Source organism: Puma concolor, chromosome C1 (genome assembly GCF_028749965.1).
Source record: "Puma concolor isolate L17-30 chromosome C1, mPumCon1.1.hap2, whole genome shotgun sequence".
Lineage (NCBI taxonomy): Eukaryota > Metazoa > Chordata > Mammalia > Carnivora > Felidae > Puma > Puma concolor.
In genome coordinates, this window is record NC_141674.1 from 79,439,573 (window position 1) to 79,464,704 (window position 25,132).

General features: G+C 36.9%; 1 protein-coding gene across 7 annotated transcripts in view; it reads left to right on the forward strand.

Annotated features, from left to right (window-relative positions):
• Positions 1 to 8: 8 nt before the first annotated feature.
• Positions 9 to 25,132, forward strand: part of CCDC18 (coiled-coil domain containing 18) — a 116,686-nt gene continuing 91,562 nt past the window's right edge. For 4 of the 7 annotated variants that reach the window (XM_086717577.1, XM_086717573.1, XM_086717578.1 and 1 more), the window contains exons 1-7: positions 9 to 376; positions 1,044 to 1,224; positions 2,402 to 2,565; positions 3,525 to 3,699; positions 6,926 to 7,084; positions 13,267 to 13,373; positions 14,554 to 14,682. In XM_086717577.1, the coding sequence (XP_086573703.1) occupies positions 2,432 to 2,565; positions 3,525 to 3,699; positions 6,926 to 7,084; positions 13,267 to 13,373; positions 14,554 to 14,682 (704 nt within the window). In that variant the 5' untranslated portion in view covers positions 9 to 376; positions 1,044 to 1,224; positions 2,402 to 2,431. The remainder of the gene's footprint in view (positions 377 to 1,043; positions 1,225 to 2,401; positions 2,566 to 3,524; positions 3,700 to 6,925; positions 7,085 to 13,266; positions 13,374 to 14,553; positions 14,683 to 25,132) is intronic. The other 3 variants (XM_086717576.1, XM_086717574.1, XM_086717579.1) reach the window with 3 other exon arrangements.

Consider the following 25,132-nt stretch of genomic DNA (forward strand, 5'->3'; position numbering starts at 1 on the left):
GGCCCCCTCAAGCCCGGCGTGAGCGCGCCCCGCCTCACACTCGGGAGGCAGGTTCCCATGGCTTCCCCCACACCAATGGGCGTCGTAGGAGTAATTGTGGGAAATGTAGTTCGGAGCGAGCGGGCTTGGATGCGCTCGCTGATCACTATCCCCGACCGACCCCGCGTCGTGGCGTCACCTCACGCAGAGCCTGCGCAGGGGGCGGGTCTGAGGCCCGGGAGGCGTGTCCCCAACGGCTCCCGCGGCGGTTCGAACTCCGTGAGGCTGTGGTTCGTTTGTTCACCGCGTCAAGTGTTTGATGCTTCCACGCCCCGAGCTCTGTAGAGAGTCGTAGGCTTCCGAACGCGGATGAGAGCGCGGTGTGCGCTGTTGTCAGGTGGGTCCGTCTCCCAACTACGGCTTGGGTGGTGACTGCTCCTTGGAGGGTAGAAACAGGCCTACCTGGAGTTACGTTCCTTTCCCTCCCAGCACCCTCGAAAGCGCTTCGTTTTCACCCTTACTGCGCTGGCTGCTCTGCAGGGTTGTGTTTTACTTGAGAAATCGGGGAGGAAGAGGTTATGTTTTTCTCTGCTGCTTCCAGATGAATGTAGGATTAATTCTGTCAAATTGAGAGTAGTTGATAACAGGACAATACAACATAAATCTCTGATCTTGCCAAATGAGGAATCTTTTAAGACTACAACCCATCCTATTACTTGCAAGGTTTATAAAGAACACTTTGTTCTTCGGTGTTGATGGGTATGCGTGCGTAAAGCTACAAACACGTTATTAGGGCCAAAAATACTTTGCCACGTGTGTGAGAATAGACTTTTATAACTACTGTAAGTTGGAGGGAAGAAAAAAAATCTTTGACAGTAAATGCTCTAATAAGAAAAAAAGTTAAAAAGCAAATATATTCGTTGGTATTGAAGTGTTAGGGAATTGTTACATTAAAATACACAGATGTTGGACCCAAAACCTGATTTAGTTGAAACGTAATATTGAATGGCATTTTAGAATTTACCCAAATTGTCTGTACCCTTTTTTCCTTCACCATCCTGTAGGAGGCTAGAGATGTTGAAAAGATAGAGCAGAATGGGGACCTGATCCACTGACTTTTGTATGGGAGAGTCTTCTCACTTAAGCAGAAACAAATTTGTGCAAACGAAAGGGGAAAAAAGAAACATTTTCTCTCTGATGACATAGCGTCTCATTTAATTTCGTGCCACAGTTTCTTACAATAAGGTGAGGGTTTTCTTTTTAATCTTCCTCCTTACATCTGAGAAATTTTGAGTGGGAAGTAAATTTACCAAACTATTTTGGCTCAATGAAAGGAAAGAAGGGCAATTAGGGAGTCATCATTTATTCACCGAACATACTGAACTTCTGCAAGTGCCTTACAGTCCTGAACATAATACACAGGACTCCTAACCTTTTGGAGCTTGGGATGTGGTCAGAATTCTAGAAGGGTAATGAGAGAGAGATGCTACAATGACAAAGGTAAATGGGATTTGAAAGAAGAATGTAATTTTAAGATGCAGAAAGATCTAGAGGAGTAGTAAAGATTTTAAAGCCTTAGTTTTTATTATATTAGTTACTAATATATACTTTGAAGCAATGATTTTATGTATTAATTATTAATAACAAAATGTGGCCTTTAGTTATGATTTTTTATTTGCAAAGGTTATTTAGTAGAGAATTTCACAACTCCAGAGATCGTCATCAGTTGAAGAAAGAAAAGCTTTTCTTCATGTATTTCTATGAGTTAACTTGCTAAATGCCATTTTGATCCTTATGGTTGTGATGTGACTGTGTGTGTTTTTTAAACCTTATAACCATTTTAAATAGGAGAAGGAGTTAAACTTTACTTGGTAATAAATTGCTTTTAAGAAAATATGAATGATTATAATGATACCATTTTTATCAGGTTTTCGGACCTTGTAACTTGAGCATGTAAGTTCAAACAGCTCATATTGAAATTGATTTATAATAAGTTAGAAATTGCAGTGCAACATAATTAAAAGGTCTTTGGATCCTGATGACTTCAGTTCAAATCTTGTTTCTACCATTGACAGTTTGTATGACCTTGAGTAAATTATTTAATTTGTCATATTCTTAGTTCATCTTTGACGTAGAATAAAAGTACTTAATGCACACAATTGTTAGAAAGATTAAATGTGCTTGGAGAAGGGGGACTAGAATAACTAGACTCTATATAATAAAAAATTGATTCACTGATATTCTATTGAACTTTCCATTTGCATGGCTTTACAGTGCAGAGAATTTCCTTGTTACTGGGGTTTTGTTTTGTTTTAAATTACTATGAAAGATTGCACATCATTTGAGAAAATAGAAAAATAATGAGTTAAATTCTATTATTGTGAGAGTATTTTGACTGACACCACAGATTCTTTCCATCAAGGTACAAGAAATTCATTTCATTTTTTAAGAAATGGAATCTAGTTCATCAGACTACTGTAATAAAGACCATGAAGAAGAAAGTTTGCTTGCAAATGTTGCTTCTTTAAGACATGAACTGAAGATAACAGAATGGAGTTTGCAGAGTTTAGGGGAAGAGTTATCCAGGTAAGTAAGTAAAATCATATGTAGACTTTAGAATATGACTTTATGAATGTAAAATGTATGAATTTCATTATTATATATTTTGTTTCTAATACATATTTAGAATAGGAAATAGTTTTTCTGTAATTTTTAAAAAAATATTTATTTTTGAGAGAGAGAGAGAGAGAGACAGAGCAAGAGCAGGGGAGGGGCAGAGAGAGAGGGAGACACAGAATCTGAAGCAGACTCCAGGCTCTAAGTTGTCAGCACAGAGCCTGACACAGGTCTGGAACTCACAGATTGCGAGAGCATGACCTGAGCCGAAGTCGGACACTTAACCGACTGATCCACCCAGGCACCCCAATTTTCTGTAATTTTTAATGTAACCCTTGGTTTAAGGAAAAAGTAGAAATATTAGGGAAGTGTTTGTACATTAAGTTGACACTTTTACTGTATTAGGACTCAGTATAAAATATATGTTTCGGGGTTAATCTTTTATTATTTTGACTTTTTTTTTTTATAAATTTTTTTTTCAACGTTTTTTATTTATTTTTGGGACAGAGAGAGACAGAGCATGAACGGGGGAGGGGCAGAGAGAGAGGGAGACACAGAATCGGAAACAGGCTCCAGGCTCCGAGCCATCAGCCCAGAGCCTGACGCGGGGCTCGAACTCACGGACTGTGAGATCGTGACCTGGCTGAAGTCGGACGCTTAACCGACTGTGCCACCCAGGCGCCCCGACTCTTTTTTTGAATCTTAAGTAATTCTAGCGTATAGTCTCTAGACTACACAGATTGTTAGTTTAAAACTAATTACACTTTATTAAGAAATTTAGTTGTGACATTGCCTTAAGTTCAGAACTGAATGTGATTTCCAGCAGCACTTCAGGTGCTTTTCTTTCTGTTTTTTTATTTGATGTATAGAAATTGGAGTGACTACTTAAATCATCTAGGAATTAAAATGTATTTTTCTTTTTTCTCTAGTGTTAGTCCAAGTGAAAATTCTGATTATACCTCTAATCTCTCAAGGTCTGAAAAACTCATCCTGGAAGATCTTTCTCTGCCTAACCAGCTTGGACTTTTGAATCACACACCTTATAAAACAGTTTGTAAAATGCCCAGTGGCCGTACTGATTTTCAAAAAAAACCAAGAGATAAGGTTATTGTTTTTAGACCTGTCTACATAAAAGTAGTTTTGGTTTTAGATCTGTCTACTTAAAATACTTTGAGTTTTTTCTTTAAATGTCTTATGTTTTCCATAGTCTTTTATCATCATGCTTAAGACTCATTGAATTTAAATGTTATGGTTCTTTTTGTGTCCTAACAAGAAAATAGTTGCTTTGGTGTGTTGCTCTATTTTTAAACTTCTATATTTATTACCTTTTTGCAATTAAATGGCTTGCTTTCCTAAGTAAATTGTAAGTCCTGTGATTTTTGGCACTATCCCATGTACGGAATAGGTAATCAGTTATTTATTCAGTGGTTAAGGTATATTTACCATATTTAGCCTGAATCAGGTGCTATATGATAACATGGTATTGTTCTCTTCATTATCCCTGAATTTTGTGGATGCTCTTCGACATCTTTACTAGTCTGGAACTCTCTCTCTCTCCATATTTCGTATTCAATCATATTGTCCATCTCACTGTGTTTACCTTTCTTCCTTACTCAACCCTTTAATCTCCCTTTCCCCTCTCTTCCTATGCTCTATTGCCTCACTGCCAGCATGCATATATAGATACAGTTGCATATGCACTTCATCATCTTTTTTTTTTTTTTTTTTAATTTTTTTTTTTTTTTCAGCGTTTATTTATTTTTGGGACAGAGAGAGACAGAGCATGAACGGGGGAGGGGCAGAGAGAGAGGGAGACACAGAATCCGAAACAGGCTCCAGGCTCTGAGCCATCAGCCCAGAGCCCGACGCGGGGCTCGAACTCACGGACCGCGAGATCGTGACCTGGCTGAAGTCGGATGCTTAACCGACTGCGCCACCCAGGCGCCCCTTCATCATCTTTTTGAATAAAAATTTGTCTTCCCACTTCAGAAAGCTAACAATTGAGATGTTTTTTCTTTTTTTTTTTTTTTACGTTTATTTAGATATTTTGAGAGAGAGAGAGAACATGCACATGCACAAGTGGGGGAGAGGCAGAGAGAGAGGGAAAGAGAAAGAATCCTAAGCAGGCTCCACACTGTCAGCGTGGAGCCCCATGTGGGGCTCAAACTCATGAACCGTGAGATCATGACCTGAGCTGAAATCAAAAGTCAGATGTTTAACTGACTGAGCTACCCAGTATGCCCCAAGAGGTTTTCTTTTTGTAAGGAAGCTACTTAATGAAGCAGTGTGAGCCAGCAATTTAGAAAATAAATTCAAATTCCATGTCTACAAAGATTATGTAATTCTGGGGGCAAAAAAATTTTTTTTTACAAACTGGAAAATTGACCTCTATCCTAACTCAAATTGCTGCTCAGTTTTGTTACATATATGCTTTATTTGAAATCATTGTGTTTTACCTTAAGCAAAATCAAAAGACAGATGATAAATTGGAGGGGGAAAATATTGGTAATGCCTGTTAAAGACAAAGGGGTAATCTCTTTAATATGGGAAGAGCTTCTAGAAAGAAGAAAAGGTAAACAATCCGATAGAAAAATGGGCAATAGATATGTGTGAAAAAGGAAATTAAAATGATCTTCAAACCAATAAAAAGGTGTTCATTCTCATTCATAATAAAAGGAATTCACAGTGAAACTATACTTAGGTACCAGTTCTTAACCTATCAGATTGTTAAAACATCCAGATGTTTGATACCGTATTTTGTGGTGAAATTAGAAGGAGATAGGTGTTCTCATACATTGCTGGTAGGAATGCAAAATGATATAGCCCCTGTGGAGGGTTATTCGGTAATGTTTCCCAAAATCACAAATACGTTTACTCTTGATGTGGAAATCCCATTTCTAGAAAAATACCTGACAGGTATGCCTGCATAAGTACAAAATGAAACATTGTTTGTTATAACAGAAGATTAGAAATACCTCAAGTGTCCAGTAATAGGGGATTAGTTGAATAAACATGCAATGGAAACTGCAGCTGAGGTGGGGAAGAGAATAAAAGAATAGGACTTTCCAACTATATTGATTGTGGAGAGATTGGCAGGATATATAGTTTAAAAAATGCAAGGTACAGAATGACATAATTAGAATGCTAGATTTTGCATAAGTCAGTCTGGGAGTGGGTAATTTGTATTGCTTGCAAATGAATGTGGAAACACTAGAAGACTGGGCTTAGTTAAGACCATAACTTAATAACTCTGTAGTTAATAACTGTATAAGCAGTTCCCTATTTTTTTTTTTTTTTTGCTGTGTGATTGGTGTTTTATAAATAAGAAACTTATAAAAATGGTTACCTATCTACTAAAAATGGGAATGAGGCTTCTGTATGTTTTGTATAGTTTTGACTTTTGAATTGCATAAGTATATTACTTTTTTAAAAAAAAATTATGTCTTGAAAACCTCAACCTTCTAGAAAATTAATTTATTATAAAATATATATTTAAAAGTATAATAAAAATTTGTGTACAGTTTACTTTTTTATTTTTATTTTTTTAATTTATTTTTTATTTCAGAGGGAGAGAGCACAAGGTGGGAGAAGGGCAGAGGGAGAGAGAATTTTAAGCAGGCTCCATGCTCGGTCTAGCGCCCAAAACGGGGCTCAATCCCATGACCCTGGGATCATGACCCTAGCTGAAATGAAGAGTTGGTTTAAAGAATTTATCCATTATACATTTTATTGTTGACAGTCGTTTGGTTTTTTTCCATTTATTGTCTCTTATGGGGAAATTTAGTATGAATATTTTTATATTTTCAGGTGTAAAAAAAATTTTTTTAATGTTTATTTATTTTTGAGAGAGACAGACTGTGAGTAGGGGAGGAGCAGAGACAGAGGGAGACACAGAATCCAAAGCAGGCTCCAGGCTCTGAGGTGTCAGCACAAAGCCTGACGCAGGGCTGGAACTCAAGAGCAGTGAGATCATGACCTGAGCCGAAGTCGGCCACTTAACCTACTGAGCCACCCAGGCGCCCCCCACTGCAAAAGTTTTAAATTTATACCCAGGGGTAATATTGTTGAGTCTTAGTATGTTGAACTTTACTGGTAATACTAAGACCTTTCCCAAAGTGTACCATTGTTTTCTAAACTATACTTATTTATGTACGTGTTCACCACAGTGGAGGAGAGCGCTTACTGTCCCACACGTCCTCAACCACACTTACTAAACATCTTAACTCATTTTCTGAGCTATGTAGACATTTTACTGATAATTGTTTACAGTTTTCCATTAATTACATATAATGAAATAATGCAACATAGCTTGCTCTTTTTCATTTTTCAGATGTCTTTTTCATCTACCTCCATGGATCAGGAGATCAGAAGTCTTCGAGAAAAACTTAACAAACTTAGGCAACAAAATGCTTGTTTGGTCTCACAGAATCATTCTTTAATGACTAAAATGGAATCTGTCCACTTTGAATTAACACAGTCAAGAGCAAAAGTATGTTTCTTGAAGTGTGACTATGCAAGTAGAAATTAACTGGAAGCATTTTAAGATTTATAATTGGAAAAATATTCCATGTTTTGCCTTAATGTGTTATGTATAATAACTTTTGTTATGATAATATAGTATCAACATGTTATGAAATCAATTTTATATGAATTTAATATCTGAAAATGATTTAGGGTAGCTTGTATAGTGTGTACATTTACATAAGTCATAGCTTCTTAAAATCTTAAGATTATCAATTTATGTAGTTTTATTTCTTGTATGAAGGAAATACAACTTATTTATCTTCCTTTGTATTTTTTATTTAAAAATTTTTATTTATTTTTAAATGTTTATTTTTATTTTTATTATTTTTTATATTAAATATAATTTATTGTTGGATTGGTTTCCATACAACACCCAGTGCTCATCCCAACAGGTGCTCTCCTCAATGCCCATCACCACTTTCCCTCTCCCCAACCCCCATCAACCCTCCGTTTGTTCTCAGTATCCAAGAGTCTCTTATGGTTTCTTCCCTCCCTCTCTGTAACTTTTTTTTCCTCCCTTCCCCTCCCCCATGGTTCTCTGTTAAGTTTCTCAGGATCCACATATGAGTGAAAACATATGGTAACTGTCTTTTCTGCCTGACTTACTTCACTTAGCATAATACCCTCCAGTTCCATCCACGTTGCTGCAAATGGCCAGATTTCATTCTTTCTCATTTCCAAGTAGTAGTCCATTGTATAGATAAAACACATCTTTATCCATTCATCAGTTGATGGACATTTGGGCTCTTTCCATAATTTGGCTATTGTTGAAAGCGCTGCTATAAACATTGGGGTACAAGTGCCCCTATGCATCAGCACTCCTGTATCCCTTGGGTAAATTCCTAGCAATGCTATTGCTGGGTCATAGGGTAGATCTATTTTTAATTTTTTGAGGAACCTCCACACTGTTTTCCAGAGCAGCTGCACCAGTTTGCATTCCCACCAACAGTGCCAGAGGGTTCCCGTTTTTCCCCATCCTCTTCAGCATCTGTAGTCTCCTGATTTGTTCATTTTAGCCACTCGAACTGGCATGAGGTGGTATCTTAGTGTGGTTTTGATTTGTGTTTCCCTGATGAGGAGTGACATTGAGCATCTTTTCATGTGTCTTTGGGCCATCTGGATGTCTTCTTTAGAAAAGTGTCTATTCATGTCTTCTTCCCATTTCTTCACTGGATTGTTTTTCGGGTGTGGAGTTTGGTGACTTCTTTACAGATTTTGGATACTAGGCCTTTATCCGATATGTCATTTGCAAATATCTTTTCCCATTCTGTCGGTTGCCTTTTAGCTTTGTTGACTGTTTCCTTTGCAGTGCAGAAGTTTTTATCTTGGTGAGGTCCCAGTAGTTCATTTTTGTTTTTAATTCCCTTGCCTTTGGAGATGAGTCAAGTAAGAAATTCCTGCAGCTGAGGTCAGAGAGGTTTTTTCCTGCTTTCTCCTCTAGGGTTTTGATGGTTTCCTGTCTCACATTCAGGTCCTTTATCCATTTTGAGTTTATTTTTGTGAATAGCGTAAGAAAGTAGTCTAGTTTCATTTTTCTGCATGTTGCTGTCCAGTTCTCCCAGCACCATTTGTTAAAGAGACTATCTTTTTTCCATTGGATACTCTTTCCAGCTTTGTCAAAGATTAGTTGGCCATACATTTGTTGGTCCAATTCTATGGTCTGTATTCCATTCCATTGGTCTATGTGTCTGTTTTTGTGACAATACTGTGCTGTCTTGATGATTACAGCTTTGTAGCAGAAACTAAAATCTGGGATTGTGATGCCTCCTGTTTTGGTTTTCTTGTTCAGTATTACTTTGGCTATTTGGGGTCTTTTGTGGTTCCATACAAATCTTAGGATTGCTTGTTCTAGCTTTGAGAGGAATGCTGGTGCAATTTTGATTGGGATTGCATTGAATGTGTAGATTACTTTGGGTAGTATAGACATTTTAACAATATTCTTCCAATCCATGAGCATGGAATGTGTTTCCATTTCTTTGTGTCTTCTTCAATTTCCTTCATAAGCTTTCTATAGTTTTCAGCATACATATATTTTAAATCTTTGGCTAGGTTTATTCCTATGCATTTTATGGTTCTTGATGCAATTGTGAATGGGATCCGTTTCTTGATTTCTCTTTCTTTTGCTTCATTATTGGTGTATAAAAATGCAACCGATTTCTGTACATTGATTTTGTGCCCTGCGACTTTGCTGAATTCATGTATCAGTTCTAGCAGACTTTTGGTGGAGTCTGTTGGATTTTCCATGTAGAGTATCATGTCGTCTGCAAATAGTGAAAGTTTGACTTCATCTTTGCCACTTTTGATGCCTTTGATTTCATTTTGTTGTCTGACTGCTGATGCTAGGACTTCCAACACTATGTTAAACAACAGCAGTGAGGGTGGAAATCCCTGTCGTGTTCCTGATCTCAGGGCGAAAGCTCTCGGTTTTTCCCCATTGAGGATGATTTAGCTGTTGTCATATATGGCTTTTATGATGTTTAGATTTGTTCCTTCTATCCTGAGTTTCTTGAGGGTTTTTATTAAGAAACGATGCTGTATTTTGTCAGCTGCTTTTTCTGCATCTATTGACAGGATTGTATGGTTCTTATCCTTTCTTTTATTAATGTGATATATCACACTGATTGATTTGCAAATATTGAACCAGCCCTGCAGCCCAGAAATGAATCCCACTTGATCATGCTTAATGATTGTTTTCATATGCTGTTGAATTCGACTTGCTAGTATCTTGTTGAGAATTTTTGCATCCATGTTCATCAGGGATATTGGCCTGTAATTTTCCTTTTTTGTGGGGTCTCTGTCTAGTTTAGGAATTGAGGTCATGCTGGCTTCATAGAATGAGTCCAGAAGTTTTCCTTCCATTTCTGTTTTTTGGAACAGCTTGAGAAGGATAGGTATTAACTCTGCTTTAAATGTCAGGTAGAATTCTCCTGGGAAGCCATCTGGTCCAGGATTATTTGTTGGGAGATTTTTGATAACTGATTTCAATTTCTTAGCTGATTATGGGTCTGTTCAAATTTTCCATTTCTTTCCGTTTGAGTTTTGGAAGTATGTGGGAGTTTAGGAATTTGTCCATTTCTTCCAGGTTGTCAATTTTGTTGGCATATAATTTTTCATAGTATTCCCTGATAATTGCTTGTATTTCTGAGGGATTGGTTGTAGTAATTCCATTTTCATTCATGATTTTATCTATTTGGGTCCTCTCTCTTTTCTTTCTGAGAAGCCTGGCTAGAGGTTTATCAATTTTGTTTATTTTTTCAAAAAACCAACTCTTGGTTTCATTTATCTGCTCTACTGTTTTTTGTTTTATTTTGTTTTTGTTTTTTTTGGGGGGGGGTTCTATGTTGTTTATTTCTGCTCTAATCTTTATCATTTCTCTTCTTCTGCTGGATTTGGGGTGTCTTTGCTGTTTTGCTTCTAGTTCCTTTAGGTGTGCTGTTAGAATTTGTATTTGGGATTTTTCTTGTTTCTTGAGATAGGCCTGGATTGCAATGTTTTTTCGTCTCAGGACTGCCTTTGCTGCATCCCAAGGTGTTTGGGTTGTTGTATTTTCATTTTCATTTATTTCCATATATTTTTAAATTCCTTCTCTAATTGCCTGGTTGACCAGTTTATTCTTTAGTAGGGTGTTCTTTAACCTCCATGCTTTTGGAGGTTTTCCAGACTTTTTCCTGTGGTTGATTTCAAGTTTCATAGCATTGTGGTCTGAAAGTGTGCATGGTATGATCTTAATTCTTTTATACTTATTAAGGGCTGTTTTGTGACCCAGTATGTGATCTGTCTTAGAATGTTCTGCATGTACTTGAGAAGAAAGTATATTCTGTTGTTTGGGGATGCAGTTCTAAATATCTGTCAAGTTGATCTGGTCCAATGTATCATTCAGGGCCATTGTTTCTTTACTGATTCTCTGTCCAGATGATCTATCCATTGTTTTAAGTGGAATATTAAAGTCCCCTGCAATTACCACATTCTTATCAATAAGGTTGCTTATGTTTGTGAGTAATTGTTTTATATATTTGGGTCCTGCTGAATTTGGTGCATAGACATTTATAATTGTTAGCTCTTCCTGATGGATAGACACTGTAATTATATATTGCCCTTCATCTCTTGTTACAGCCTTTAATTTAAAGTCTAGTTTGCCTGATAATTATGGCTACTCCAGCTTTCTTTTGACTTCCAGTAGCATGATAGATAGTTCTCCATCTCCTCACTTTCAATCTGAAGATGTCCTCAGGTCTAAAATCAGTCTCTTGTAGACAGCAAATAGATGGGTCTTGTTTTTTTTTATCCATTCTGATACTCTATGTCTTTTGGTTGGAGCTTTTAGTCCATTTACATTTAGTGTTATTATTGAAAGATATGGGTTTAGTGTCATTGTGTTATCTGTAGGTTTCATGTTTGTAGTGATGTCTCTGGTACTTTGTGGTCCTTGCAACATTTCACTCACAGAGTCCCCCTTAGAATCTCTTGTAGGGCTGGTTTAGTGGTAATGAATTCCTTAAGTTTTGTTTGTTTGGGAAAACCTTTATCTCTCCTATTCTGAATGACAGACTTGCTGGATAAAGGATTCTCAGCTGCATATTTTTCCTGTTCATCACATTGAAGATTTCATGCCATTCCTTTCTGGCCTGCCAAGTTTCAGTAGCTAGGTCTGCTACTACCCTTATGTGTCTACCTTTGTATGTTAAGGCCCATTTACACCTATCTGCTTTTCTTCCTTCTGTTCTCTTTTATTTTTCCTATTAGATGAATATTGGATTACCTCACTTGGTCCTCTGAATCTTTTAAGGTTTTTTTTCATGTTTTCCATCTCCTTGTCTTCTTATGATACTTTTCAAATTTCCTCAAAGCTATCATCTACACCTTTATTGAATCTTACTTTAGCTGTCAGATTTTTTTTTTTCATTTTCCAGAGCTTTTCCATATTCTCTTAATCTTTTTTTGGGGGGGGGGTTGGAAGAACATCCTGATGCAGTATCTTCACTTAGCTTTCTTAAGATTTAATGTGTGTTTCTATGTGTGTGTGCATACTTGCCTTGCTTGCTGCCAGTTGCCTTTTTCTTTTGTTATGGCCTTTGACTTTTTACGTTAGAAGCCTTTTTTTCAGATGTTCATGTTTTACCTTTTTATATTTAAGAGAAAGGCACTTAAATGCTCTTTGGAAGCTCTCTGTACAAAGGTGAAGTTTATTGTCCAATGCACTTCATATGTTGGTGATGCCTGGGGAGGTGGATCTTTTCTAGGGAGATACCCAGCCTCTTTTGCCCAAAATCAGTATGTGAGGCCTTTTTCTTTGGAGCTGTTGAATTTTTCCAGCAAAGAATCCTTTGATTTCCCACCTGTGGGATAGCCCTAAATGAGATGTTGTAGGAAGTTGGAAACTGTTTTATGTCAACCAGCTTGTTTATAACTACTTCATCCCTGCTCATCGTTCTACATAGTCCTAAACCTTTCCTGTTCAGTTCCTTAGATAATAAATTTTCTCTCTCTTCCTGGTAGGCTATCACTGGACTGTTGGTGTTTTGAAAGGAATGGGAAAAGGAGGGTTGACTTACCAGCACATTTTTAGCTGTATTCTGGGTTTTCTTTCCTGGACCTCATGCTTCCTTTTTTCAGGGATAATTAGGTCCCTTATTGATATTCTTTCCAGACACCATTTAGGTTGTAGATTCCCACCCTGCTATATTGTTTTTATCTTCCAGGTTGTAGGATTACTTTGCTTTTTGTATTTTCTAAGTTTTCTCTAGTAAGATGTATTCTAAAATTAGGTCTTAAATTGTAAAATGGTTCAGTAGGTATTTTCTTATTTACTTTTTTATAATTTTATCTTTTATATTGAATTTTCTGTTTATGTGAAATTTATCTTCCTGGTTGGTTTCAGTAGAGATTCTTTATTCCCCCCCAAATAGTTAATCAATTATCTTGGGATATTAAGTTGAGGGTAATGGCTGGAGCTTACATGCTGATATTGGCTTGTGATGATGACACACCCATGTAAATGTTGATCAAAGGAAGAGATAGGGTGAGCTTCACATTTGATCGATGATTGGGGCTTTATATTGAACACCCTCGCAAACAGAAAAAGAAACAAAGGATCAAGTAGATTATTTTGTGAAAGAAAATGTGCTAAAAGTTACTTTTTTGTTCTAGGTTTCTATGCTTGAATCTGTTCAACAACAGGCAGCCAGTGTGCCTATCTTGGAAGAACACATTATAAATTTGGAAGCAGAAGTTTCAGCCCAAGATAAAGTTTTGAGGTAAATATAGTTTTTATGGCTTTAAAGTTTTTACTTCCTACTTGTGCTTTTTGATATATCTTGTGAAATCTTGTTCCCCACCCCATAAATTTCTAGTGGCTTAGAGACTATCTTAGGACCTGTGGAATCTGTTCTGTGGTCCATCATAACTCCTCTTGGCTCCAAGATGCACGTGTTTTACGGGGGCTAAAAAAAGACATAAAATGAGCTGAGATGCTTATTTACATGCTTTTATTGAATATGCACTAATTCATTTCTTGCCCTATGTAGTAGTATATACTGGTGCTTCAATGGGAGTTTAAGAATAAAATACAAGGAATCAGGCACTTTATAATTTATCCCCTTTTGCTTTGAATAAAATGAGAAATATATGCATAGTAAATAGCATATCATTCCATTTTGATGATTCCCAAAGTGTAGTTCTGGGACCAGCAGTATTAGCATCTTCTGGGAAGTTGTTAGAATTGTAGATCTCAGGTTCTGTCTCAAACTTACTGAATCACAAACTGTGAGAGGTGGGATCCAGTAATACGTGTTTTAGTAAATCCTGCAAGTTATTCTGATGTACACTAAAGTCATCTTTTGTGACCATCAGAATTTTGTAATTTTCCTTGTATCACATGATGTTGTAATTTTATTCCTAGATATTTTATATTTTTGGTTGTTGTGAATTTGTTCATGTTCTGTTAATTGATGGTATATAGGAAGGCTGTTGCTCTTTGTGTAATGTAATTATTTTGTAATTGGACTAGTTGTCATATTATTTTACCTTAATAATTTTGCATTTTGATTCTCCTGGATTTTTCAGGCAGCTAATAATATTAGCAGAAAAAGAAAATATTGTCTTTCCTTTTCAAAATTTCTATTTAGTACTTTTTCATTTTTCTTTTAGTAACTATCAGAAAAATCATTGGATATAGTGGTAATAATAGTCATTCTTACCTAATTTTTGAACTGTATGGTTATGCTTCTAGTATCTGACTGTATATGTATCATTTTATTCCTTGTAAAAACTCTTAGTTGATAAGTGATAAATATGCCTTTTCTCTATTTCTTACTAAATCTTGGTTTCTCTTACCTTGCTAATTTAAGCTGATAGAATTCCTAATGTTGAGCTATCTTGCATAACTGGAATAATCTCTTTAATAGCCTTTAAAAAATATTTTCCTTTATTTTATAGAGAGGCGGAAGATAAATTAGAGCAGAGCCAGAAAATGGTGATTGAAAAGGAGCAGAGTTTGCAGAAGTCCCAAGAGGAATGTATAAAGTTAAAGGTAGACTTACTTGAACAAAGTAAACAAGGAAAGAGGTATGTGTTTTAAAGCAGATAATTGTTTTTGTAGGGGGAAAAAGAATATATTACCTTTTTTAAATTGTAGCTAATTTTTATTATCTGCTTTTAAATTATTTATCTATTTTTGAGAGTGAGAGAGTGAGCAGGAGAGGGGCAGGAGGAGAGAGAGAGAGAGAGAGAGAGAGAGAGAGAGAGAGAATCCCAGGCAGGTTCTGCGCTGTCAGCACAGAGCCCGATGCAGGGATGAAACTCACAACCTGTGAGATCATGACCTGAGCGGAAATTGAGAGTCGGATGCTTAACTGACTGAGCCACCTAGGCACCCCTGTAGCTAGTTTTTAAAATGAAAATATTTCAGAAACTTAGCAGTAGAAAAATTTAATGATTTTTTGTCTGTTAATAGTTTTTCATTTTTCATTAAAAATTTCATGTTACTGGCATTCTGGATTGGGATTAGAAGTCTGATAATGATTATCAATGTAATGATATTTACTTTTTTCTGAAATTATTTCCTACATAAAATTCATGAGTAAATATATTCGTGAGTAAAAGAAAGTATAAAGCATGTTTTTTTTTTTTTCTTTAAGTTTATTTTGAGAGAGAGAGCGTGCACACATACCTAAATTGGGGAGGGGCAGAGAGAGGGAGAGACTCCCAAGCAGGCTCTGCACTATCAATGTGTAGCCTGGCACAGGGCTTGAACCTACAAACCTTGAGATCATGACCTGAGCTGAAATCAAAAGCCAGATACTTAGCCAACTCAGCCATCCAGGTGCCCTGATTTTGTATAAAGCATGTCTTAATATAAAGTTTTGTAGGTAGTCTTGACTAAGGAACCCTTAACTATCAATGTCAATTAACATTTAAACTAATAAACATTTAAAATTTTTTAGTTTAATAATATTTTGCAATATAATAATATAATTATAACAGCTTTTTACACAGGATAAAATCATAGTCTCCATTTTTGTTTTCAAAAAATTTTTTTCTTTCAAGTTTTTATTTAAATCCCAGTTAACATACAGTGTAATACTCATTTTTAGTAGAATTTAGTGATTCATCGCTTACATACAATACCTCGTGCTCATCACAGGTGCCCTCCTTAATACCCATCACTCATTTAACCCATTTCCCACCCCCCCCCCCGCCACCTCCCTCCATCAACCTTCAGTTTGTTCTCTATACTTAAGTATCTGTTGTATGGTTTACCTCTTTTTTTTTCTGTGTTCATCTGTTTTGTTTCTTCAATTCCAATTACAATATGAGTGAAATCATATTGTATTTTTCTTTGACTTATTTTGCTTACCATAATACACTCTAGCTCCATCTATATCAGTGCAAATGGCAAGATTTCATTATCTTTGATGGCTGAGTAATTTTCCATTGTATGTATATACACCTCTTCTTTATCCATTCATGGATAAAGTCAGTGGACATCCAGTCAATGGACGTTTGGACTCTTTCCATAGTTTGGCTATTGTTGATGCAGCTTTAAACATCAGGGTGCATGTACCCCTTTGAATCTGTATTTTTGTATACTTTGGATAAAAGTATTTACCTATACTAAGTATAGTAGTGCAGTTGCTGGGTTGTAGGATAGTTCTAGTTTTTTCCTTTTTGAGGAACTTCCATACTTTTTCCAGAGTGGCTGCACCAGTTTCCATTACCACCAAAAATGTAAAAGGGTTCCTTTTTCTTTGCATCCTCACCAACATCTGTTATTTTCCTGTGTTGTTAATTTTAGCCATTCTGACCAGTGTGAGGTGGTATCTCATTGTGGTTTTGATTTGTATTTCCCTGATGATGAGTGATGTTGAGCATAAAAATGACTCTTATATGGGTGGCCCAGTTGGTTGAGTGTCAGACTCCTGATTTCAGCTCAGGTCATAATCCCAGGTCATCATATCAAGCTCCACATCAGGCTCTGTGCTGAGTGTGGAGCCTGCTTACGATTCTCTCTCTCTCTTTCTTTCTTTCTTTCTCTCTCTCTCTCCCTCTGCCCTCTCCCCTGCTTGCTTTCTCTCTCTCTCTCTCTCTCTCTCTCAAATAAAGTTTAAAAAGAAGACTCTTATATAAGGTTTAAATAATATCTAACCAGGAGCCTGTAAAGATTCTAAACTTACATGTATCTAATAGTCAAGCCCAGAAATATATAAAGAAAATAAAATTTCACATGGTAATGAGCAAACCTTTAATCATACAGGTAACATTCTTACACATTTACTAGGAATTATTAGATTAGTAACATGAAAGCAAGAAATTGAAGAGTTGAATGACAACTAGTAATCTTGATCTAATGTATGTATTTATGGAACCCTATACCCAACAGTTTGAAAAGTCATATTCTTTCAAGCACTTCTAGAACATTTATAATCTTTACCTCACTATGCCAGAAAGTATGAGTTTCAACAAACACCAAAAGATTGATGTTGTGTATATTACCTTCTCAGACTGTAGTACAATTAAGTTAGAATGTAACCCCCCCCCAAATCATGTATTTTTAGAAATTTAAAGCCAGCTTTCCTGCTACTTACGGACCATTGAAGAAATTAGGACAAAAATTAGAAAACTTTTGAGGCGCTTCAGTGGTTCAGTCAGTTAAGTGTCCAGTTTTGGCTCAGGTCATGATCTCGTGGTTCGTGAGTCCAAGCCCCTCATTGGGCTCTATGCTGACAGCTCAGAGCCTGGAGCCTGCTTTGGATTCTGTGTCTCCTTCTTTCTCTGTCCCTCTCCCACTCACACTCTTGTCTCTCTTTCTCAAAAATAAATAAACATTTTTAAAAAATTAAAAAAAAAACTTTTAGAACAGAGCGATATAAAAAATACCACAGCTTGTGGGCTGACACCAAAGATATTCTTAGAGGGAAATTTTTAGTCTCCTATGCATATATTGAAATTAATATATGCATGAAAATGAATGAGCTAAAACATCCAATTTATGTAGTCAGGAAAAGGACAGTTGAAGAAATCATCAAAAGAAAAATAGGAAATAGAAGTATTGAAATAATATAGGATTAAATGATCGAATAGAAAACAAGGAAACCATAGAGAAAATCACCAAAACCTAAATCTGGTTCTTTTCATAATGGCCAAACTAATGGGCATCAGACAAAATTAATCAAGGAGACAAAGCACAAAAAACAATATTGGGATTAAAAAGGACTTCTAAAGTATAGATTTAGCTATGATTTAAGAAAGGGGTGCCTGGGTGACTCAGTCGGTTGGGTGTCCAACTTCAGCTCAGGTCATGACCTCATGGTTTGTGGTTGTGGGTTTGAGCCCGGTGTTGGGTTCTGTGCTGACAGCTTGGAGCCTGAAGCCTGCTTTGGATTCTGGGTCTCCCTTTCTCTCTGCCCCTCCCCTATTCACATTCTCTTTCTCTCTCTCTCTCTCTCTCAAGAAATAAACATTAAAAAAAAAAAAAAAGAAAGAAATAAGACCAAATACCATGAACCATTTTAGAATGATAAATATGAAAATTTGGACTCAATAAATGATTACTCAACAAAATATAATTTAACAGAACTAACTTAATAAATTGAAAACCTGGATGGAAATATAGCTATTAAAGATATTGAATCAATAGTTAAAGATTTTCCTACAAGAAAGTAATAAACAAAACAAGGGTGATGACAAAAGGAAACAGGCCCATTATGGCCCACAGTGGCTAAAATGAAAATGACTCACAATATCAAGTTTTGGCAAACTTGTGGAGCCCCTACAATTCTCATATATTTCTAAGAGTGTAAATTGGTAGAAACACTTTGGAAAACTTTGCCATTATCTGCTAAAGCTAACATAAGTCACCCTGTGATCTAGCATTTAGATCAGAAATGAATGCCTGTATCTATCAAAGGATAGGTGCAAGAGTGTTCAAAGTAGTTTCATTCATAATTGCTAAATGTTAATAATAGAATAAATAAATTGTGTTATATTCACATTATGGAACATATACACTCATGGAAAAGAGCAACTAAAACTATTAACAACATAAGTGAATGAATATCATAGATAATGTAAGCAAAAGAAGCCAGGTGCAAAATATAGTACATTTCCATAAGAAATCAAGAATAGGTAAAATTCTTGATTCATATATTCTTTAATATATGGTATTAAAAACTCCAAGTAGTGTTTACCTTTTTGAGTAAAGAATGTTGGAGGGAGTCTTTTGGGTACTTGAATATTCTGTATTTGATCTGGATAGTAATTTTGTGGATGTATACATATATAAAAACTCATTTACTTAAGACTTCTCTACTTAGTAAAACATTAAAATAAAAACTATTAGTTAAATAAGAAAAAATATACAGAAAATATGTACAATCTTAATGAAGATTTAAAAATGTGCTCAGATTTGCTTTCATCAGGTGTGGTGAGACACACAGGCATGGAAATGACTGTCATGCAGAAGGAGTTTTTATAGTCACAAATCCCTAGAAACAGGAGACATGACAGGCCATGTAGGGGGCCACACAGGGAAGCATCAGGGTTGGTCAGGAGACTGAGGGATTTGGGAGGAAAATAGATGTTTTTGTGGTTTGTGTGGGAAGGCACAGTGAAAGCAGGGAAGGCAGGTTTAGGATTGGCTAGTATGAATAATCTCAGCGGGCTGTAGTGTAAGGCTGTCCTGAGTTGTGTGGTACCTGGTCCTGAGGTAAGTAGGATAGGGGATTATTGGTCCTGAGTGTAAGAACCAAATAGAGGAGTGAGGAGGAGGCTCTGGATTGATTAGTTTGTTTATGAAAGGTACACTTCCAGGTGAGTAGTTTACTGTCTCTAAGAATTGGCTAACCTTGGGAGGGAGGGCCAGTCTTCCTAGGGTGAGTGAAGTTCCAGATGTCAAAACATCAGAATAAAAGACATGATTAATCCAGTGGAGAAAATTATAAAATTTGGTTGCAAGTCTTAAAAGATCTACCTAATGAAGTATACCCCATTGCTCACTTTGGCAGCATGTATACTAAAATGAAGTAGATACCATTTTTCTGAAAGGAACCCTAATATAAAAGTGTCACTTTTTCCCAAAATAATTGATACATTTGATATAATTCCCATCAATATCCCAACAGATTTTTGGTAAAACTTAACGAACGGACTGTAAATACTATACCGAAGAGCCAAGGTCCAAGAATAAAGGAGGCAATTTTGAAGCTGTAGACCAAGGTGGAGAGCATGCCTATAGACACCAGGACTTCTGAAGTTAATTAAGTCAATGTGATGTTGGTATAGGAATAAACCAAAAAATATCAGTGGTATAGAACAGACCCTTTTTAGCAAACATACACACAGTAGAAACTTGATATGTAAGAGGTAGCATTACGAATAAGAGGAAATAATGGAAGAATCAGTAAGTTAAGGTGGGGATGCCTGGGTGGTTAAGTCGATTAAGCGTCTAACTCTTGATTTTGGCTCAGGTCGTGATCCCAGTGTGGTTGGATCCAGTACCAAGTTGGGCTCCGAGCTGGGCATGGAGCCTGCTTAAGATTCTCCCTCCTTCTCTCTCTCTGGCTCTCTCTCTCTCTCTCTCTCTCAGTCTCCCAAAAAAAACAAAACAGAACAAAACAAAACAAAACAAAAAACCCACCAAGGTTTTGGACAGACTGCCATCATGTGTTTTTATATGTGGTATATAATAAGAGGGGTACTATGTCATTTATGGAGGAGTGTGCTCCCCAGAATGAATAGCCTGAATCTCCTCATGAGGAAACAGACAAGGTTAAGCAAATATTTAGCAGCATTTATTCACTGATTTACTGAATTTCTCACTGGGTACACATCATCTGGAGAGCAGAAGAGAACCCTAGTTTGATGTGTTTCTCTCACGGTGAAGTACATAGGCTTAAGAAATAGTAGGTAGTTGAGAAAAGAGAGGGGAAGCAGGATGAGAAAATCATGTTGTAGTGATAAGCAACTTCCAAATAGCTTGAGTGGCTGCTGCACATTTATGTCAGTATTAGTCATGGGTTATATACTTGATCACATTGGGAAGTAAAAGAAGGTAGAGTCATTGAATCCAGGGCTTCACAGAAAACACAGAATTGACCATCAGTTTCTGGCTGTTGAAGATCTCATTCGTGTGACTCTTCAATAGCAGTGTCAGAGTAGACCTTTGAGTAACCTGTGTGTGTGTGTGTGTGTGTGTGTGTGTGTGTGTGTATGTTTTACTATTTACTAAACAGAAAATGCCCATATTTCCCTATAAGAAAAAAATTATTTGCATAGCATGATTTTTTTTTAAAATGTTTATTTATTTTTGAGAGACAGAGACAGAACATAAGCACGGGAGGGGCAGAGAGAAAGGAAGACACACAATCTGAAGCAGGCTCCAGGCTCTGAGCTGTCAGCACAGAGCCCAGTGCTGGGCTAGAACCCACGAACTGTGAGATCATGACCTGAGTAGAAGCTGGATGCTTAACTGACTGAGCCACCCAGGCACCCCATGCATAGCATGATTCTAAACGCACATGTTTTTTATGTATCTTGTCTGACATCTAATTTTGTATCAGTAGTCCAGTGGTTAAGTCCACCTCCTTCTTAGATTCATACATTAGGTTTACTACTTAGTAACTATGAGGGCATGCCTTGAAAATATTGTGTTATCTTTCTGGGTCCTAGTTACAGATAAGATAAGGATAATGTCCAGTTTAATGAGTTGTGACTCTTTGATTAGGTATGTAAAGCAGCTAAAACTCTCTGTGGCACATAATAGATGTTCAATAAATTTAAGCTATTATTGTAAAAAAAAAAAAAGCCAGTGTCATGAAAGACTTAACAAACAGCTGAGATATTACAGATTAAAGAAACTAAAGATTTATGATAACTAAAAGCAGTGTGTGATCCTAGATCAGAAGGAAAAAAAAGGTCTGTAAAGAACATTATTGGAATAATTGATAAAGCTTACATGTGAATTGTACATTAGATAATAGTGTTGTAACAGTTTCAGATTTCTTGTATTTGATAGTTATGGTTATATGAGGCATTGTCTGTGTTCTTAGGATACGTACTAAAGTATTAAAGGTGAAGGTTACTGGGACACCTGGGTGGCTCAGTCAGCTAAGTGTCTGACTTTGGCTCAAGTCATGATCTCACGGTTCGTGAATTCAAGCCCCGCATTCGGCTCTGGGCTGACAGCTCAGAGCCTGGAGCCTGCTTCAGATTCTGTGTCTTCCTCTCTCTCTCTGCTCCTGCCCTGCTCACACTCTTCTCTGTCTCTCAAAAAGTGAATAAACATTAAAAAAATATTAAAATAAAATAAAGGTGAAGGTTACTAATTACTCTAGAATGTAGTTCAGTACAAAAAAATCTCTCAAGTGAGAGACATGGGCAGTTGTGGCAAAATATCAAAAATTGGAGAATCTGCATTAAGGAGTACCTGTTTGAAATTTAAAAAACAAAAAAGTTCAAAAACTGTGGCTGGGAGAATTAATTATTGATTTTAATAATTAGATCCCAGCTTTGAACTTGTAGGAGTACTGACAATACTGACTCTATCTTTGGCCTTCCATCTTGTTCATGTTCACTGGATTACCTCTCTTGGGGCTTATGTGTTCCAGGACCCTTGGAGATTAATATACATACCTTTTAGAAATGCCCATCAAGGTAGGGATGAGGAGAGGCTTGCTTTGGCCTCCCAGGAATCTATAAGAAATAACATAGTCTTTTCCCTTTCTGACATACAGGTAATGCCTCAAGGTTTGATTAAAGGTTAGCTGTCAGGTGCATGCAATCTTTGAAATACATACAAAACCCTTTGATCTCACTACAGTGCTCTTCCCACTCCACTCCATGTGTCCCCTTGCTTTATTAAACCTATAGGCTAAGGTCTGGACTTTGTAGAGAATAGCTGCAGTGCTATGTGAATTTTTGCTGGTGGATATCTCCTCTCCCCACCACCCCTCTCCTGCATTAAGTTACCTTGAATAAAACTTCAAAAACTGTATGGAATGGTTAAGTGTCAGACTTTGGCTCAGGTCATGATCTCTGTTGGTGAGTTCGGGCCCCACATTGGTGCTGTGCTGACAGCTGAGAGCCTGGAGCCTTCTTCGGATTCTGTTTCTCCCTCTCTCTCTACCCTACCCCCACTTGCACTCTGTCTCTCAAAATGAATAAATGTTAAAAAATTTAAAAAAAATTACAATGAGGTTGTAAAAATACAATCACTTAACACTATTAGATGGGCATAAGTTTTTAATTTGGTGATAATTATAATAACTTAGCATTCACTATATGGAAATACTTTTCTAAGTGCTTTAAGTGTATAACTCGTTTACTCTTCAAACAATCATAGAATATTGACAACATCCTCATTTTACAGATGAAGAAACTGAATTTGAGATAGATTGAGAACACACAGAAAGTGGTACAGTGAGAATTTAAACCCAAACACTGTAGTGCTACGACCTGCTAGATTGAATGCCATGCCAGAGGTAGTAGTGCAAAATGCTTAAGAGTTTTTGGAAACAGGTTATATTCCCTGTAATCTATGAGATCTTAGACAAGTTACTTAACCTGTGACTGCCTCATTTTTGGTACTTCATTATAGATTGTTGAGAGGCTGAAGTAGGTTATTTTATTATTATGTACTGTTTTCTCTAAGCATGGGTGAAGGTGTAGTAGTACAGCAGAAACTTACACACATTTTTGGTTGGGAATGTAAATTGATAGTGCTGCTGTACCACTTTTTAAAAAAAGGTTTCAGGGGTGCTTGGGTGGCTCAGTTGGTTAAGCATCCAAGATGCTTGATTTCTGCTCAGTTTATGATCTCATATTTTGTGAGTTCAAAATGTCCGCAGTGTGAAGCCTGCTTGGGATTCTCTGTATCCCTTGCTCTCCGCCCCTCCCCCACACACGGTTGCTCACTTGCTTGCTGTCTCTCTCAAAAAATAAATAAACTAGGGATGCCTGGGTGACTCAATCAGTTAAGTGTCTGACTTTGGCTCAGGTCATAATCTCTCAGTTTGTGAGTTGCTAGCCCTGCCTTGGATTCTGTGCTGACAGCTCAGAGCCTGGAGACGCCTTCAGATTTTGTGTCTTGTCTCCCTCTCTCTGTGCCCCTCACCCACTGTGCTCTGTCTTTCTCTCTCAGAGGTAAATAAACATTAAAAAAAAAAAAACTTAAAAAAACTAATAAAAAAGATTTCATAAAGCTAAAGGTGCTCCTACCTTGTACCTTCAACTTGGAAATACCTTTTGGAAAGTATTTAGCAGTTCAGCTCTTGTTTATTTAAACACATTTTTTTTTTTAATTTTTTTTTTTTTAACGTTTATTTATTTTTTTGGGACAGAGAGACAGAGCATGAACGGGGGAGGGGCAGAGAGAGGGAGACACAGAATCAGAAACAGGCTCCAGGCTCTGAGCCATCAGCCCAGAGCCCGACGCGGGGCTCGAACTCACGGACCGCGAGATCGTGACCTGGCTGAAGTCGGATGCTTAACCGACTGCGCCACCCAGGCGCCCCCACATTTTTTTTTTTTAGTATATGTGCTGCTGAAGCGAGCACATAAACACATTTTTTTTTAATGTTTACTTATTTTTGAGACACAGAGAGACAGAGCATGAACGGGGAGGGTCAGAGAGAGAGGGAGATACAGAATCCGAAACAGGCTCCAGGGCCTGAGCTGTCAGCACAGAGCTCTTGTTTATTTTAAAGAAACTCTCCCACATACTGCCAAGAAGCTGTGCACTGGGATGTTCACTGCAACATGTTTGTATTAGCTGGAAACAACCTCAATGTCTATCAAATAAAAAATGTACAGAATAAATTATACTATTTTCATGCAATAGAATAGTATGCCCTAGATTTTAAAAAATGAACTATAGTCAGGGTGCCTGGGTGGCTCGGTCGGTTGAGCATCCGACTTCGGCTCAGGTCATGATCTCACGGCTTGTGAGTTTGAGCCCTACATCAAGCTCTGTGCTGACAGCTCAGAGTTTGGAGTCTGCTTCAGATTCTGTGTTTCCCTCTCTCTCTGCCCTTAACCCACTCACATTCTGTCTCTGTCTCTCTCAAAAATAAACATTAAAAAAAATTTTTTTAAATGAACTATAGTCACAAAGATGAACATAGATCTTGAATGATACTGAATAAAAGCAATCTGCAGAAGGATATATATAGTGTGATGCTATAAATTATATAGGGTGATCATATAAAGTATAAAAACATGGGAAGAAACTATGATGTTTTATTGAATATAAGATTACACAGATCTTCAGGTGCATCATTATTTAGGTAATCAGTAAGAAAAATATCACCGTGAAACTATTATATACCATTAATTATAAAATACATACCAATTTTAGAGGTGTTAAAATGATGAAAATAATGTGCCTCTTGGAATAAGTGAACTGGGATGTATTACTTGTGGGTTTAGGTGAACATGTGAACATACAAAATGTTTTGTAATAAAAAAAAAAAGACTACGGTTACCTTTGGAAGAAGTCAGGGGAATGGGATTTGGAAGGGAC